The 17,601-nt window shown below is 41.3% G+C and overlaps 1 protein-coding gene across 2 annotated transcripts; it reads left to right on the top strand.

Moving 5' to 3' along the window:
• Positions 1-7: 7 nt before the first annotated feature.
• On the top strand, positions 8-16,849 carry pggt1b (protein geranylgeranyltransferase type I, beta subunit). 2 transcript variants are annotated; one of them, XM_026187939.2, is made up of 9 exons: positions 8-166; positions 2,395-2,513; positions 3,765-3,829; positions 4,106-4,257; positions 5,961-6,093; positions 7,097-7,142; positions 10,348-10,532; positions 11,760-11,868; positions 15,853-16,849. In XM_026187939.2, exons 1-9 carry the CDS (start codon positions 39-41, stop codon positions 16,017-16,019), a joined length of 1,104 nt encoding a protein of 367 aa, XP_026043724.1. In that variant the 5' UTR covers positions 8-38; the 3' UTR covers positions 16,020-16,849. The 2 variants fall into 2 exon arrangements, with proteins under 2 accessions (XP_026043724.1, XP_080165395.1); XM_080309269.1 differs by lacking the exon at positions 15,853-16,849 and adding an exon at positions 12,139-12,316.
• Positions 16,850-17,601: the final 752 nt, after the last annotated feature.

The raw sequence follows: 17,601 nt of genomic DNA on the forward strand, positions 1-17,601 counted from the left end.
CGTACCGGAAAAGGATTCTCATAGGTGCGAAAGCAAAGATGGCGGAAGAGGAGAACGAGTTTGAAGAATTTGAGCAAATAGACTTTCTAAGAGATCGACATGTACGATTCTTTCAGCGAACACTTCAGGTGTTACCTGAGAGATACGCCTCGCTGGAAACGACCAGGTCAGTTCACCGAAATGAACAAAGATGCTCTAGTTTGTGTGTTTTGTGGAAGAACTTCACTAGCAGCTAAGCTAGGTGGTCTTCACAAGCAGTTTTGAATGGAGGCTAATGCTAGTAGCATAGCATAACTGCAAGCACCAGCTTAGCCAAGTTATGGCAGATGAACAGATGTATTAACACAATGCAGTGAGGTGTTTATTATTAAGTGATAGGTCATGTTATTATCATAGTCATCAAGGGAATTGGTCTCACCTAAGTGTTGCAGCGAACTGTAATTTGTAAATTTGAATATTAACTGTACGTGTTTCAACTTTTTTATTTAATTAACGGAAAACGCCGCTTTACAAACTATAAACTAGTGTTTCGCTATAAAGAAAATGTGTCTCTAATGTAGAACGAACTGAGAGGTTTACCATAATTTAAGCAGAATAAATGAAATGAAAAGTAAGTACTAACTAGTACTTACTTGGCTAACTAGGCTGTGATCTGAAGTAAGAACACGAAGCAGGTGGTTGAGAGAGATCCATAAAAAAGTAATGAAAGTCACCAGAAGCAAGGCGGAATATTTCAGTTCAATTCAGTTTTATTTATATACCGCCAAGCTAGTTGCCTCGAGGTGCTTTATATTGTCAGGTAAAGACCCTACAATAATACAAAGAACCATGACCGGTTGGGGGTGAATGGGTGAAGACAAGAGAAAGACATGCTGTGGAAGAGAGACAGAGATTAATAATAACTAATAATTAAATGCAGAGGTGTATAAATGCACAGTGAGTGAAAAAGATGACTGAAGAAGCATCATGGTAATCCCCCAGCAGCCTACATCAATTGCAGCATAACTAAGGGAGGATTCAAGGTCACCTGGTCCAGCCCTAACTATATTCTTTATCAAAAAGGAAAGTTTTAAGCCTAATCTTAAAAATAGAGAGGCTGTCTGTCCCCAGAATCCAAACTGGGAGCTGGCTCCACAGAAGAGGGGCCTGAAAGCTGAAGGCTCTGCCTCCTATTTTACTTTTAAATACTGTAGGAACCATAAGTAAGGCCGCAGTCTGAGAGTGAAGTGCTCTATTGGCGTGATAGAGTACTGTAAGGTCATTAAGATGGGGCCTGATTATTCAAGACCTTGTATGTGAGGAGCAGGTTTTTAAATTTAATTCTGGATTTAACAGGGAACCAGTGAAGAGAAGCCAATATAGGAGAAATATGCTCTCTCTTGCTAGTCCCTGTGAGATCTTGTGCTGCAGCATTTTGGATCAACTGAAGACTTTTCAGGGAGTTTTTAGGACATCCTAATAATAACAAATTACAGTAGTCCAGCCTAGAAGTAATAAATCCATGAACTAGTTTTTCAGCATCACTTAGAGACAGGATGTTTCTAATTTTGGAGATATTGCGCAAATGGCAGAAATGTGTGTGAATGATAGGGAAGGAGGTGTCACAGTGAAGAAAAATAAGTACCTGACATCAACCATCCAAAGCGATGAACCGTCCAATAAGAGGTGAAGAAGAGAGTGCAGGCAAGGTGGAGTGATTGTCAGGATAGCAGAAAGAGTGAAAGGTAAGGTTTACAAGATGGTAATGAGAACTACTGTGATATATGGTTTAGTAACGGTGGCACTAACTAGAAAACAGGAGGTGGAGCTGAAAGTGTTAAGATGTTCGAGAGACGTCTGTCTCGCCCTAGCAGCGCCTGTCCCTCTCCTCCTCTTCCGTTCGCCTCAACATAAGCTCGTCATATTCTCTTATATGATTTACTCTGAGGTGTTTGACGAGGTTAGCGGTGTTGCCACAACACCTCACTGTCTTGCCACATGTATCGCAAACCGTGTCTTGGCTTTTTGTGGAGGTAAAATACGTCCACACATGAGCCATTGTTGTGAGCGCGCACGCCAAGGGGCTGCCACACATTTATACAGCCGTATTTCGCATATGACTATGAAAGGCGGAAGAGAAAGTAGTTCCAATTTAGATGATCGTAATGATATTGTTTCTTTCCACTGTGTTCCTGTTAATGATAAACTACAAATTTACCCCAAATTACTAAAATATCAATATTTTAATATGAGAATCAATTCTAGAGCATAAATAACTGGTATCGGAGGAATAGATATTTCAGTATCCGCACACCACTACAATAAACCACATCTTACATTGCCTCTGATTTTTTGCATTCTCACAAATATATTTGTAATAAGTAAAAATGAATGTAAATCTCACCTTGTTTTTAGGTTGACCATCGTGTTTTTCGCCCTGTCTGGTCTGGATGTGCTGGATGCCCTAGAAGTGATTGATCGGAACGTCATGATTGAGTACATCTACTCACTACAGGTTCTGCCTACTGAGGATCGTAAGTCACACATTTTCCTACTTTTATAACTATTTAGCAGTTGGCAGTGCAAAAAAAAATCATTGTCAGTAGGAATATTATTTTTTACAAAGGCTAACATTAAGTGGTAGAGCAATACAGCTGTCAGAGTTCCTGAATGCATTAATCAGGCATTGCATCTTTGCCTACATTTGTGCCCTGTTTCTTTGGTGTAAGATTCCACAGTTAAGTTTAACTGGTTTAGTACCTAAATTGAACTGCACTAGAAAATAAATCAAAAAGATTTGAAAATTATGGAATTCATCATCAATCTCTGGTGCTGTTAGCAAACGGGATGCTGGTAGGGGGTGAGGGTTAGTGCGTGTCAGTCCCTAAGATATCATCAGGATATTACAGAGAGACTGAGTTACTGTGGGATTGATGGGCTCTTGAGAAGTTCAGCTTTCTGCCTTTTTAAGATTTTTACCCCAGGATACATTTCAGGTTTTTCTCTTCGTGTTTGTCGACTTCAAAGCTGTCGAACTTGAAAGTCTGGATTATGAAACCAATACCGACTTCCAGGTGTTCTCCTCGCTTACCCTGTTACATTCATTCATTCGTCAGGGAAAGTTGGACTCTAAATCTTTAATGACTTGGGGTTTTTTTGTCTCTAACAAGCCAGTCTGTGCCATCTGTTTAGATGCCCATTCAGTTAATTATTCAAGCCATCAACAGAAATTACAGAGGGGTAGCCATGCCTGATTGGTCTCGGTTTTGTTGCTGCCATATGTTTGGCGTCACATTAAATTTCTTGTCATTAGGTGTGAAAAACACAACTCAGGAGGCACTCGAGATTTCCTAATGTATCATTGGTATGGAAATAGATCTCTGGCATGAAACTGCAGATGTTTCGAGTGATTTAATCTTTATATTTATGCATCAAAAAAATGATAAAGGTGTTGTGGAGCAAGTATAAACTCAACAATAAGTGCGAATAGCACCTGCCACTCAGGGCATAATGATCTGTAGATGTAATGGTGATAAATGTGCGACATGTAACAACTGTTTAATTATCGTATGTTGAAACTGCTGGAGCATGCTGTCCACTGTAAGTGGTGTTTCTGTCATAACCAGGAGATGGCAGCAGTGTTCTTTTTATATTATTATTTTTCGGGAGAATTTAAAAAAAAAAAATCTAGTAATGCTTTCTTTGTCCCAGTTTTTCTTCACCTGTGTGGAGTGACGACCTTTTGTTAAATATCTGCTCTTCCTTCCGCTCTTGTCTTTTTTCAGAATCCAACCTAAGTCGATGTGGGTTTCGGGGATCATCACATATTGGAATCCCTTACAGCACTAAGGTACAGCCATCGCCCACCCCAGCATGTTTTTTGAGGTTATGTTTTGTAAAAACTAAAGCATCACCTTCTTTTGCATTAGTCTTAGAGGCGGCTTCACTACTATTATCCCTATTTTTCTGTTGTTTTCTATATTTATGGTAATCCTGCTCCAAATATTTTGTTATTCTTCCCTCCAGCTGAAGGATTAGTAGTCAGAACTATTACCATTCTGTCTACAATCTCTTCCCGTATAGCTTCAGTGGTAAAAATAATATCTCCTGCTGATGTTTTCTCCAGGGCCCAGGTGTGCTCCATCCATATGACAGTGGCCATGTAGCTATGACCTATACTGGGCTGTGCTCACTGCTGATACTTGGAGATGACCTTAGCCGGGTTAACAAGCAGGCCTGTCTGGCTGGTCTGAGGGCGCTGCAGCTGGAGGATGGCAGGTCAGAGCGCACACACATACACGTTCTGATTTCCTTCAGCAGCTCGATTTAAATACACCTGAGGTGGTGGAGACAACAAGCAGCCTTAACACGGACTGACTCACATTTGATTCTGCAGTAGCAGTTCTGTGTGCAAGTCTCCAGGCACCCTGATAAAAGATTGTACAACAAGAAAACAATACAACGCTTGCAAATCTTTAGTGGGGTAGATCAGTGAAACGTCCCTTTCTGTTTGTGTAAAGAGGTTCAGCTGCACATTTATTCCCTGAGATATCTTTTCTTATGTTATTATTAAAAAGAAGTGCAGTTTGATGATTATGTCTCAGTGTTTCTACATGATAAAGAAATGCTGCTGAAATGAATCAGTCAGCATGACTTCCTGGGATGTCATTGTTAGAAACGAACATATAAAACTACCGAAAATGTCCTGTAATTATAAGACAGAAAGCCTTTGTTCATTTCCAGAAAATGCATTTAGTTTTGGTTTAGTGTGAAAACCACTGTAAAAACACAAGAAACAGACAATTCTACAGTAGATGGTGGAAAAAAGAATCTGTTCTGTCATTCAGTTGTTTATCTGTTATTTAGTTACCATGATGAAGTATGAATGGCCATAGGAGAGATCTTTATCAGTGGAAAAAAGATGCAAAACTACAGTTAAAAGTCTAAAATTTATGCCCTCTTTCATCCAGTGGGCCAAATTAGAGTCTTTGCTGAGCCGATTCTGGACTCAGGGCCTTATGTTTGACGCCTATATGTTCTATAAATTTAACGACTCTCTTCTAACCATCACAGCAGGATAAACCTTCCCAAAGCGGCATTATTGTTGGCATTGGTCTTTGCTCGTGGGAACTGTGACGTCACCACATCCCTGTAACTATTTATAGCTGTGCTTGAGGCGTGGTGCCACAACGCAGAAACAATCACTGGATCAGTGCGGGAATTAGAATAGAAGAAAACGAAACGGGCAACAAAGCGATCGAGAGGATTTTGGCTCATCTGGTCAAATGACCGATGAGCCAGTGCCGTGGCCAGACGTCTGCCAAACATCCACTCTTCCTATAAGTCGGCCAAAATTTAATCGAACTTGTGGGTGTTTTTCCATTTTCAGAAGATTCACTAGTCCTCCAAGAATATTGATCCGATTTTAGTGACACTTGCACACAGTGACCACCTACTAGGTGTTCAACCAAATTTCGGTCAAGGCCGAGGTCACGTGTGTCATTTTCCAGCCAATAACCTGCGACCTGAGATGGATCGTGAGCTTAGATCTCACATCTTACTTTTTCCACAAAATATCTGTGCTCTCTGTAGCATAGAATAGAATAGCTTTTTATTGTCAATGTACATGTAACTTTTGGCACGCCCACCATTCATAAGGGCGACAACGGTAGCCAACACAACTGCCAGTATCTCTGACAAGTTCACTTGGTGTTAAGAAAAGTAACAGCCGCCTCACTAATGATTAAAAAAACAGGTCAAAAACGACAGTTAGCAACATTAGTCAGCAACCTCTGAACAAACACATGACAAATAAGTGTTTACTCTGCGACTGCCAGCTCTCTAATGCGGCACAAACAATGCCTTAGCAGTTTTATATGAGAAGCTTTATAAAAATCAAATTCGTCTTCAGAATGGACAGCAGGCTTATTTCCAGTTGTTTATGTAGCTCATCCGGCTTTACTGCTTCCTCTTTCTTCCAGTTTTTACGCAGTGCCAGAAGGAAGTGAGAATGATATACGCTTTATCTACTGTGCAGCCAGTATCTGTTACATGCTGGACAACTGGTCAGGCATGGACATCCAAAAGGCCATTGAATACATCCGAGGAAGTTTGGTGAGTAGATGTTAAAAAATGAAAAAATATGAAATGTAGCTTCTTGGTAACTGGGTGCAGCTGTAAACAACAACACAGCGCGGCAACATTTGAATGAGAAGAACAGGCCACCCACCTTCAGTAGGTGGCACTCTGCCGAGAAATACTTCATTTATAATAAACGGAGGGGGCTGAGCAGTGCGGTGTGGTCTTAAAGCTGTAGCAGAGTGTTCTTTCCCCCCTCCCGACCAGGAGGGAAAACACATTTTTTGCACTACACTGATATTTTTATCAAGAGCTCAAGTCCTCGAAGCAGTGCGGGTTCCACTAAATCCTTAAATTGATTGTGTATCAGGACAAGCTCATATAATTTTGGCAGTTAGCACAAGAGGCTTTTATTACATAGTTTATCATTGTTTCACTGGTGTGTTGATAACAGGCTTCATACTTTTGGATGGATACCAATTTTTTTTTTTTTTTTTTTGCTTAGCAGGTTAATTATTCGTGAATGTAAGTATGCCAGAAGCAGTGGGTGGTTATGTATCAGAGGGCCTGTTTATGAGCAGCCACGTATCCATTTACAAACCTTATTGTTGAGGCGTGATCAGATCATACACAGGGACAAAACATGGTTTGACTTTCCCGCGTACCGCCTGTCATTTAGTGTGAGTTTTGTATGAGCTGCCTATTGTAGCAGGTGGCGGTTTTTCATAAATATGTGTAGAAAACTGTCGTGTTTCATGACAGTTTCAGCTTCTTTTAAAACAACAGGGTAACCTTATCTGGGCTTTTTTAAAGAAAGAAAAAGGAGTCGGAGCTCTGCGAGCTGTCTCAGAGCATGTTTATGTATTTTACTGAGATTATATACGGTAGTTTCTAAAAACTGAAACAGATTGCAACACAAATGTATTTAATCTTTTTACTAAATTGGGTGTCAGTGTGAATAAATATATATTCAGAAGACTGATGTGGTGATTTTTTTTTATCCTTGCTCACATTTGAACCGTTGTCTCTCTCTTTCTAGTCCTATGACAGCGGGTTTGGCCAGGGAGCTGGGCGAGAGTCACATGGTGAGTCTGATATTATTTTAATTGTTTATGTTATCAGATAAGTGAACATTGAGGAAGAAAATTATCGCATTTCGCAGCACAAATGTCTCTGAATAATGATTCGATTTGTGAGTTCATATCAGATCAAAGGATTTGTGGGTGTGTATGCCTGTGTCGCAGTAAAGGGTATGAACGTCCCCGATGGTGCTAAGTGCTTTAAAGGATTAGCCATTTAAATAACTCTCTATAGATACAGTACCTTGCCCTCATTAAGCTCTCCCCCGCTCAAATTAAACAGTGTTATTCTGGCACAAAAGCCTTCATCCTACATGCTCTTACACAAATACACACACTTCTCAGTAACACATTTACTGTCACCTTCTTGGCACAGTGAAGAAATCATTTTGTGGTAGCTTTGTGAGGCGCTGTGAACGCATAAATTGAAACCGCTCAAAGGCACAGATTCTAGTGTGTCTCAGTGATTTCCTTCCTTGAGATAAATTCGACCTCTGTGATTACAGCCTTCATTGAGACTCTGCTCTCTTCTGCAAGCATGCCAACTCTCTGTCTGAAGGCTGATTACACATCAGTAGAGATGCAGAGTAGATGCCCATACATCCCTAAAGTGTGTTTGTTCAGCAGCAAGGCCTCCCACGCTGTTTGCTTTGCACTGTTTTGCTGATAATTGTGTTAAATGCATAAAATGGGGTATTATTAAAAACTATGTGCAGGGTATACTTTTCTCCTTTTTCTTGCCATGCATGGTTGTTTTCTTAAGATGGTAAGAAAACAACATTTTTGTCATAAATAGACCTCAGAGAAATTCCATAGATGTCACCCCTCGTGTTTAAACTGCATTATCAGTGTGTTTGGGCTCATTGTCGTGCTGACACATGAATTTGCTGCCAGTCAGGTGCTTTCCAAATGGTATTGCATGGTGGATCAAAAGCTGATTGTGCTTTTTCACATTTGTAATTTTACCGATGTTGACAAGATTCCCAACAGCAGTGAGTGAAATGCAGCTCCAAATCACAGAGCCTCCACCCTGCTTTACAGGTGGCTGTAGACACAATGTTGCACCTCTCTCCTGACTTCCACACATTTCGGTGATGATTTGAATCAAAGAAGTCAAATCTGGGTTATTCACTAGTATAGCTCAGCTAGCGCTGTTCGATATAACGATATATATTGGATGACGATATAAAAACATCTATCGTTTCATTTTACGCTATCGTTTGTTTCATGGTGTCGCAAAATAAACTGTTTACGGCAATATTTTTTCATCGTTCTGATGGTCACTGTAGAGGCTATATTAATTTCTTAATATAAGAGAAAGTTCTCTCTTTCTCTTATATATAATATAACCACACTACTGAGGGACAAGCGTCTGTTTTTATGTGTTGTCGTTAGCAACAGCGACGGTAACACCTTCGCGTGTCCGCTTGTGTATGTTCCACATAAACCTTTCACAATAAAGCTCAAGATCCTGTTGAGACTTTTCAAAATAAACTGAATCACGTGAAAGAACAGATTTTTTACGGATGAGAAGTAAAAATGAGCCGCCAGGTGCTAAAAAATAAACCTTAGACTCAAACGTTAGAACAGGCAACCCGCAGCACGCCGTGTAATAAATACAAAGAAAACGGCGGCCGTTACAACTTATGTCTAAAAATGTATAGTTTCATGCATCGGTTAAAACACTCGACTCCGGGTAAAGGACGCGCAGCTGGAAACACTTCACGCAAGTCGAGCTGCCCGAGATTCACAGAATTTACAGAAAATGTTAAATTTTTGTGATTTATATCGTTATCGGATGATAGAATTCTTATATCGGGATATGAGATTTTGGTCATATCGCACAGCCCTAAGCTCAGCCCTTTCTCCCTGTTCCCCCTCCCTTAAGATTTTTTTTTGTCCTGTTTCATAAGGACATGAATTTCAGATTAATTTCATCTCCTGTAGATAGTTATTATTATTATTTTTTTAAGGCAAGCCACTTCTTCTTTTATCTTCCACTTTTCCTAATTTTAACCGCACACTATGCCGCAATGTTCCTATTTTGGGTTAGTAGCACTTTGGGAATCACCTTGTTGGTCCAAAAATAAAATTTTATCCTTGTCAATTTATGTTATATTTGGCATTTTTGGAAGATTAAACTAAATTAAACTAAAATGAGAATAAATTATGTGCTTTTATTTACAATTTAAAATTAGTTCCTTGCCAAGTTGTCTGTTGTAACACTAGTTCATCCCGTGAGTTTGGTTCATTTTCATGCCACCTCTTTTTTTACATCTTTTGAAAATGTTTCGGTCAAAGGACTTGCCTGAAAATGAGTGGAAAAAGCAGCCGAAGTCCAAAAATGAACTTAGAAACTAATTTTGGGAAAGCCTGGAGAACTAGTGCTCAAGACCACTAGTAAGTAAAATGACAAGAAGGTCATACTCCCCAGATTATTTAAAATAAATCAATGAAAGTTGGCTCAAGCTTTGGGACTTTAGTGTATATGTTGGCACAGGAGGAAATAAGGTTACATTCAGGTGTGAATATTGTTATACTTTCCAAACAGAAAGCTGCTTTTAGGGTCTATTTTTATTATAAAGCCGATTGTTCCCAACCCTGCGGTTAGAGTCAATGGTTAGGATTCCCCTCAGTTCTGTTTGACATTTATATTTATCTCCTCTTCCTTCCCCTCAAGCAGAAAGGGAGCTAGACATGGCTGATTATAGGCAAGTGTAGCATGTTGGCAGATTTACACTCGTGACCCAAACACTTCACCACGCCTTTTCTTTGTGTCTCCCCTTCACACGTTACCACGTTCAAACAAACACAGATAAGCTGGCAGTGATGTTCATAATGTGTGGAGGTCAGCTAGAGCAGCTGTGATAATGAAAGCAGTTGACAGCTGGATTGTAGAAGATTGCTTATGGCTGCTCTGATAACAGCTTATCATCAATCAATCAAAACTCTCACGCTGGTATTAGTCCAGCTGTATGATGCTCTGTTTTTCAGCCCTCAACAAAGCATCTCTAAAGGTTTTTCTCTTCTCGTCTTACGTTTAGCCTGTGAGTTATTTGAGCCCACACACAGATATAAAATCTGTGTTTTGATTGCCGTGCCCTGCAATCATCTTGTTTGTCACCAAAACATATGAACCACCGGCGCTGCTTTCCAGTTTGAATACATTGTCAGATTAGTCAAATTTAATGAGCCTGTGTTGTGTTTCTAGGCGGCTGGACGTACTGCGCCATAGCCTCTCTGTGTCTGATGGGTCGACTGGAGGAGGCACTGAGTCAGCGGGAACTGGACCGGATCCGGCGCTGGTGCATCATGAGGCAGCAGAGCGGTTTCCACGGCCGCCCAAACAAACCCGTAGATACATGCTACTCCTTTTGGGTGGGAGCTACATTGGAGGTAAAGACCAGTGGGACAGACACGTGCACGCATATAGAGACACCGTTTTGCATGCATTAAAAGTGAAGCTGGGTGCTGCACTAAATGGCAATTAAAATACCAGCAGTTTAAGAGGAAGTGATTCCTGTGCACCAACATGGATGCACAGCCAAACCGGATACCGAAACACTAAATAGGGAAGCTTAGATTGCAGCACACAGTGAGGAAGTGCTGCTCTTTTTCCTCCTACAGAGGCTATTACCCTACATGTTCACACTGGGAAAAATGTGGGCCTGTCGATTGTCTCATTTATAGAACCTTTTAAGAAGTTAAGTTTATGAAATTTCTCTTTATTACAGAATAGAAGATGTTACACTTTAGAATATATTGGCATTCACTAAATGTGAATCATTTTTGAAAATCTCACATCGTCTAAACTCGTGGTTTACTGGGGGATTTAATTGCTTGTAAGCCGCAAACCCCTCTGAAACCCTACAGCGTCACCTGATATGGACACGGAAATGTAATCATCTAGTTACATTACAACAGCTCGGTGCCGTTGAGTCCCCGTGGCATTTCCGGCTACTTTTTTGCCACAGTTTTTGAATTTTTCAATCGCAAGTTGCTGAAATTATCAGGGTGGATGTGAAGGAATGTACAATGAAGACAAACTGGAGGGACAAATATTTTTGCCCCTGAGGGAAAAACTGACCACAAAGTAGACTGGGGACAGAAAAAGTCCCAGCATGTTATTTCTGTCCTTCAGCCTGCACAGCATATAAAACACCGGGACATGTGGTAATTAATACATAGGTTGGTTTTCACTTCCATATAGGCTAAAAGCCTGACCTAAATACACACACACACACTCGTGCTAAAGCAAACCCAGTGCAAGAAAACAGTAGATTTGTGGGTTGTCAAGCGCCAGAAGGATTAAAATTTCACAGTCAAACAAAATATTTGCAGATGGCTCACACTGAGGTTTGATGTTTTTCCCCCCTGATGTCTGTATATAGAGGGAGAATATCAAGTGTGTGTAATCACTGGTTTTCACCTTTGTGGAAATAAATGTTGTCATATGTGTGTGACTTCTCTAAACACAGTCTGCTCTGCTTCTTTGGAAATGAGTGTGTACTGAGCCAGTTTAATCTTATAATAAACAGCGCTCTCTAAATGTATACCAGTGCATTTGTTTTGTTAGAGTCTCTTGCAGATGTTTTCCTTTTTCTTATTACCCTTATTTTCCAGCTGTTAGATGTGTTCCAGTATACAAACTTTGAAAAGAACCGGAGCTTCATCCTGTCCACGCAGGATCGGTTGGTGGGCGGCTTCGCCAAATGGCCAGACAGCCATCCAGGTAAGCATCTCACAGTACATGTAGTCATTAGGTAAAGTGCAAAAAGTACCCGACTACTCAAAAGCCTAATGTGGATTCCACCCATAGTTTTTACAAAAATCAGTTTTGCTGTTTGTTTGCATAGAGGTTATTTTTGTAGAAGCTCTGTTTAGGTTACTATGCTTTGCTGTGGCTTTAAATATCTCAAGGATAAGAGGTGGTGGATGTAAGCAGTTAGGATACCTTTATTTTCCTCTCTCTCTTACTGAACAGTTTCCATGCCCTCCACAGGTACAGGGAGGTCAGGGTGGAGCTGTGGTTGCCGGTTTTATTTGAGATCAGCGGATGAGCTCTTGTAACCCTAAACTTCAATGGTCTAGTTGCTCGTCTGGTCCGTATTTGTGCTTTCTTCCTCGCCCTTGTAATGTGTAATTGATGAGGTGGTTGTTGTTGGTAGCCAAGGACACAGCAGATCGGGCTCCTCACGTTACAGGAACAAGGCAGGGGAAGACAGGGTGGAAGGAACAATGAGGTGAACAGGGCAGGTAGACAGTGTGATGACAAAGCCGTGTGAATATACATGTACAAAGGAGAGTTTTAGGAAATAAAAGAGACTGCAGCAGTATGGGAACAGATACCGCTGGACTTCTGTGTGTGTGCGTGTTTGAGCTGCGCAGTCATGCACAGGAAGGAACTGGCTTGGGAAGATGGGACAGCAACAATAGCCCGGAACAAAAGAAGGTGTTGTGTATTTGTTTAGCAGATCTGCACCAAATAAAGCCAAATATACTTTGAACATTTGGCACAGCCCAAGTTTGTCCACAGGTACTGTTTAACAATCTGATTAACAGGAATATGTGGGATTACACGGGGTAAGAGTGGCTGAAATTCCAGTTTAAAGTGATTAAATTGAACCAACAAAATATCAGCTGTTTATTAAAAAAACAAAATCAAATAAAATCCACAGGTCTTTTCAGCTAACTTTTTTTTGCTGTAATTGACGTGACAGAATTTGAACAAACCAAATGGTTGTCACAAAGAAAGCTCCTGCCTTTATTGTATACGCGTGTCTCTGCTTTTAGAACACTTACAAGAGACAGTTCGTGGCCCAAAGGCGTAGCTTAGTGATCAAAGCAGCCTTATGCTGATTCATGTTGGAGAAAGTGCTTTGAAGTGGCATTGATCAATACGCTGCTGTGCAAAAGTCTTGAGTCACCCTTCGTTTCTTTATATTTTGCTAGGAAAACGGGAAATGGGTGCAGCGATTTATTGAAACATATTCAAAAATAAAATGGAATGCAAGATATAAGGGGAAAACAGAGGCTGTACAATTCTGAGGAGCATGAAAGTCAATATTTGGTATGACAATATTTATTCTTCAATGTAGCCTGAACTCTGTTAGGCAAGCTTTGTTGTCATTTCTTTAAGTAGTCTTTGGAAATACTTCTTCAAGGACATTCAAAGCTCTGTTCTCTGTCAAGATGATCCCGCACTGCTTCAATAATATTGAGGTTCGGGCTCTGGGGAGACCAATCTATGATATTGCCCCATTGTATGGTTTTTCTATCCAGGTATGCTTTTACTACTCTGGTAGTGTGTTTGGGGTCATTTTCATGTGGATCTAAATCTAAACAGAGTTTTCTGTATTTATATTTCCATCAATTTTTACAAGATCCCAACACCACTGGCTAAAATGCAGTGCCAAACCATGACAGAGATCAACCATGTTTTACAGATGGCTGTGTAATTTAGCACACCTCAGCCTTCTCTCCCTGTTTGCCTTCCTTAAGAACGGCTGATGTTAATAGTAGATGGATCAGCTGAAGGTTCAGGTGCATCTCTGGTCCCGTGTCAGGTTTTTGCCATTTTTTTTTTCCTGTTTCTTAAGGACATGACTTTCAGATTTGTCCAGTTTCTTCAATCTTTTTAAGAGCACACTGCACAGCATGCTAAGATATGCCAAGTTGTAACGAAACGGAAAAGAAATGGAAAGAAACGGAAAGAAACGATGCGTTTGTGACAGGCTGCTAGTAACGAAGTGCCTAAAGATACTATTTGTCTGTCACACAATTCTCTGTGCTACCTGCTCGGACCCACACATTTAGCACTTAGCTGCTAAAGAGCCAGATAGAGGTATCATTATTTGTAACTAAAACAGAGCTAACAGCTCTGCTTTAATGTTCATCTGCATCTCTGGGTAAGTAAATGGTAAATGGCCTGTATTTATATAGCGCTTTACTAGTCCCTAAGGACCCCAAAGCGCTTTACATATCCAGTCATCCACCCATTCACACACACATTCACACACTGGTGATGGCAAGCTACATTGTAGCCACAGCCACCCTGGGGCGCACTGACAGAGGCGAGGCTGCCGGACACTGGCGCCACCGGGCCCTCTGACCACCACCAGTAGGCAACGGGTGAAGTGTCTCACCCAAGGACACAACGACCGAGACTGTCCAAGCCGGGGCTCGAAGCGGCAACCTTCCAATTACAAGGCGAACTCCCAACTCTTGAGCCACGATCGCCCCAGTAGACAGTTTGCTAAATGGACATTGATAATTTCCTTATCAGTCAAACCACCTCAAACCTTGGACTGATGGAGACGTCTCTTCTGTTCAGCCTTTAGTTTGAGTCCTTGTTGACTCCTGATTGATGCCACTAATGGTGCTTTGATTGACTCTAATGTCTGTGTCCAATCATCTGTCATTTCATTATAATTCAATTACTGCTCATTTACTGGCTCGTGCAGCTTTTACTCTCGTCCCAGGGGAGGTGAAACGACCACAGAGGCGACCTGCATGCATTATTTATACCTACTTAAAGGTTCAGTGCAAGAAAACCATATGGAGGAAGGTTCTTATGTGAAATGAGGTTTTTGTTTTATTGACTGCATATGGATGGGTAAAGGGACATCCAGCACGTTCATCTTATCCAGTGGTTAAACTGGGGTTTATGACGGACGTCGGGACTCAAGACCATGCAGAGATTTTTCATTACTAGACCTTACTTGCCTTCTTGTTCCTCTACTTAAGAGGCCGGTCAAGTTTCATAGTTGTAGTCTTCTTGAATTCTTACATTAGACTTGAGCATGAAATTGGAAAGCTCCCAGTAATATGATTTCAAGCTAGTAACGGTACCAGCTCACCTTGATACTGCAGATAGAATATGATGATGGTGCAAAAAATGCCAACAGCTCTCATGGTGCTGTATAGACTCTGAATCTGTTTAGTTATGTGTCTCCTTCCTCATTTCTTATTCTTTGACATATTTGTCACACTTAAATGTTTCAGATCATCAAACACATTTTAGTATTAGACAAAGATGGCTTTGTTGTACTCGAGTTATCTAACCTGCCCCGCCTGCCCTCTTTTGTTAAATCATAAATTAAATGTGCTTAACCAAAATCGTTTTGTTTTTTTTTTAAAGCTGGGTTTAGTTTCACTAGCCACTCCCAGGCCTGATTATGGCGAGATTCTTGGTGAATCAAGAAATCACTTAAATAGAAGCTGTCTGACAAAGTGAAGCAGGTTAAAAGATCTCGAATAACGTGCACAACATGGCACAATCTAAAGAAACTCGAGAGCAGCTGAGAAACATCTGTCAGTCTGCAAAGGGTAATAAAGCTATTCCTAAGACTTTTGGACTCCAGTGAACCACAGTGAGACAAATGGAGACGACTTTCAACAGTGGTGAACCTTCCTGGGAGTGGCCAACCTGGCAAATTTGTTCCGAGAGCTCTGTAACCTAGAATAACCTGGAACATCATTTAAAGAACTGCAGGCCTCACTTTCCTCAGTTAAGGTCAGAGTTCATGTTTCAACAATAAGAAAGAGACTGAGCAAAAATGGCTTCCATTTTTTTCCTCTGGCGTCATCAGTCAGTGTACGAGTACTGCAAAGGCTACAGACCTGTCACATACAGGTGTTTGTGCTGTGATGCATGTTATCATCTCTGACCTAGTTTCTTCTTTCCACTCTTTCAATCTCTCTTCCTCTCTGTCAGATCCTCTTCATGCATATTTAGGGCTTTGTGGTCTGTCCCTGATTGGAGAGCCCAATCTGAAGAAGGTCCACCCCGGTCTTAACATCACCCAGAGAGCCTTTCAGCACCTCCAACAGCTGCAGCAGACATGGAGAGACAACACCGACACCTGCGGACGTCAGCACTGAAAGCCGGATGAACCGCGGCGCTCCCTCTCAATGGCTTCAGTTATCAGCAACGTCGAACAGTTACCAGTCAAGGAGGACTGGACTTGTTGAAGAGGTTTGGCCACTTACCAAGAGGCCATCTCATGTGAGGACTGAAGAACGCTCTTCTTTACAAAAGCAGTAACTTTGGGACGCTCACTTTAAATCCATCCAGTGCAACTCTTCCGTTAAGAGCCACACGCCTCACGTTTTTTGCTGCCTTTTATTCGCACAGTAGTCAATAACGGTGCGGTTTGTGGTTCGTGGGAATAAAAACGTGCCAGAAAGTCAAATTTGAGCTGCTATAAACTTGAAATTTCTGATGCCTCCATTGTTCCATTGAGTTTTTAGATAATGGCCTTTTGAGCTTTGCTGCTCATCATCATTGTGAACAATATCTTCATAGCCAAGGATCAAAACTCTAAATGTACATGAGAAACATTGTAATAAGTGTTTAAGGGGGGATCCCTGGAGGGCTGGGAGCATCCACACTGTCTTTTTATCAGGTTTATTTGCTAAGATTATGCTATTGCTGAGTAATGTCTCTAAATTTTAAATGTGAGATCTGTTAAGGTCTCCTTTTCGTTCAAAGACTTAAAGAATTCGAAGCATAATCTCCTTTTCCTTCTTTTGCTTTTTGTTTTGTTGCCCTTGTAGCATTTCCATCCTGACATTGCTTGTGAACCTGTTTAAAGCCTCAAGCTCTCATGTCCCAAAGGTGATACCAGGCCAGGTTTACTCATCTCCCAGTTTCACCACTGCAGGCTGTGTGCACTGATCAAGATTTAAATTAAAGAGCGCCTGGTGTGAAATTAATGGAAAAGGTGGTTATGGGTTTAGCTGCAGGCAAATCATTTTAGAAAATATCATTCTTTGTCTGCATTTTTCTCTGACGGCTAACAGAAAAGAGATTGAGCCTCTCCAGGGAGTTTGTTAAGAAGGGGAAAACCACCTTCTTTCCTGCAGAGGTAGTAGCTCCCGGTTGTAGCAGCAGACCCCATCCTAACACCCCACAACTCCTGCATCCTGACCTGTGCTCATTCGCTAGCTTGCATGCTCCCTGCAAGGCGCTAACCAGCCTCAAACCGGTAAGAAAAGATGAGACAATAGCACCGTAACTTGAGGAAATGTATTCCTTTGAACAGTGCAGTTATTTTCAGTGCAGAAAGGATGCAAGGTAACAACAGAGAACAATGAGCGTGAGCAGAATGGACCACAGAGTGTCAGGAAACAGAAGCAAGTGTTATCCCAACGAGCTACTTGCATCCCCCCCCACCGAAAATGTTCATCACAAAGTATTTAGCAGTGATCTGACCCCAGACCCCTAAATCACTGAGGCAGAGCTGGTAGGGTTTACCGCACAGGTGCTCAAAGGAACACCACTCACATGTCGTTTAGGCAACCTTTTACTCTTGACCCAAGGCAGAGAGTTTTAAATTTCAAAAACAACCCTTAGAGTGACACACGACACTGAGTTGATCACAGCCGCCACCTCCTGCCCTCACTGAGGTTCTCTCATTCCCAAATAACCATCTTCTCCCAGCCACATCCTTTCATACCGGGG

This window comes from Astatotilapia calliptera, chromosome 12 (assembly GCF_964374335.1).
Source record: "Astatotilapia calliptera chromosome 12, fAstCal68.1, whole genome shotgun sequence".
Lineage (NCBI taxonomy): Eukaryota > Metazoa > Chordata > Actinopteri > Cichliformes > Cichlidae > Astatotilapia > Astatotilapia calliptera.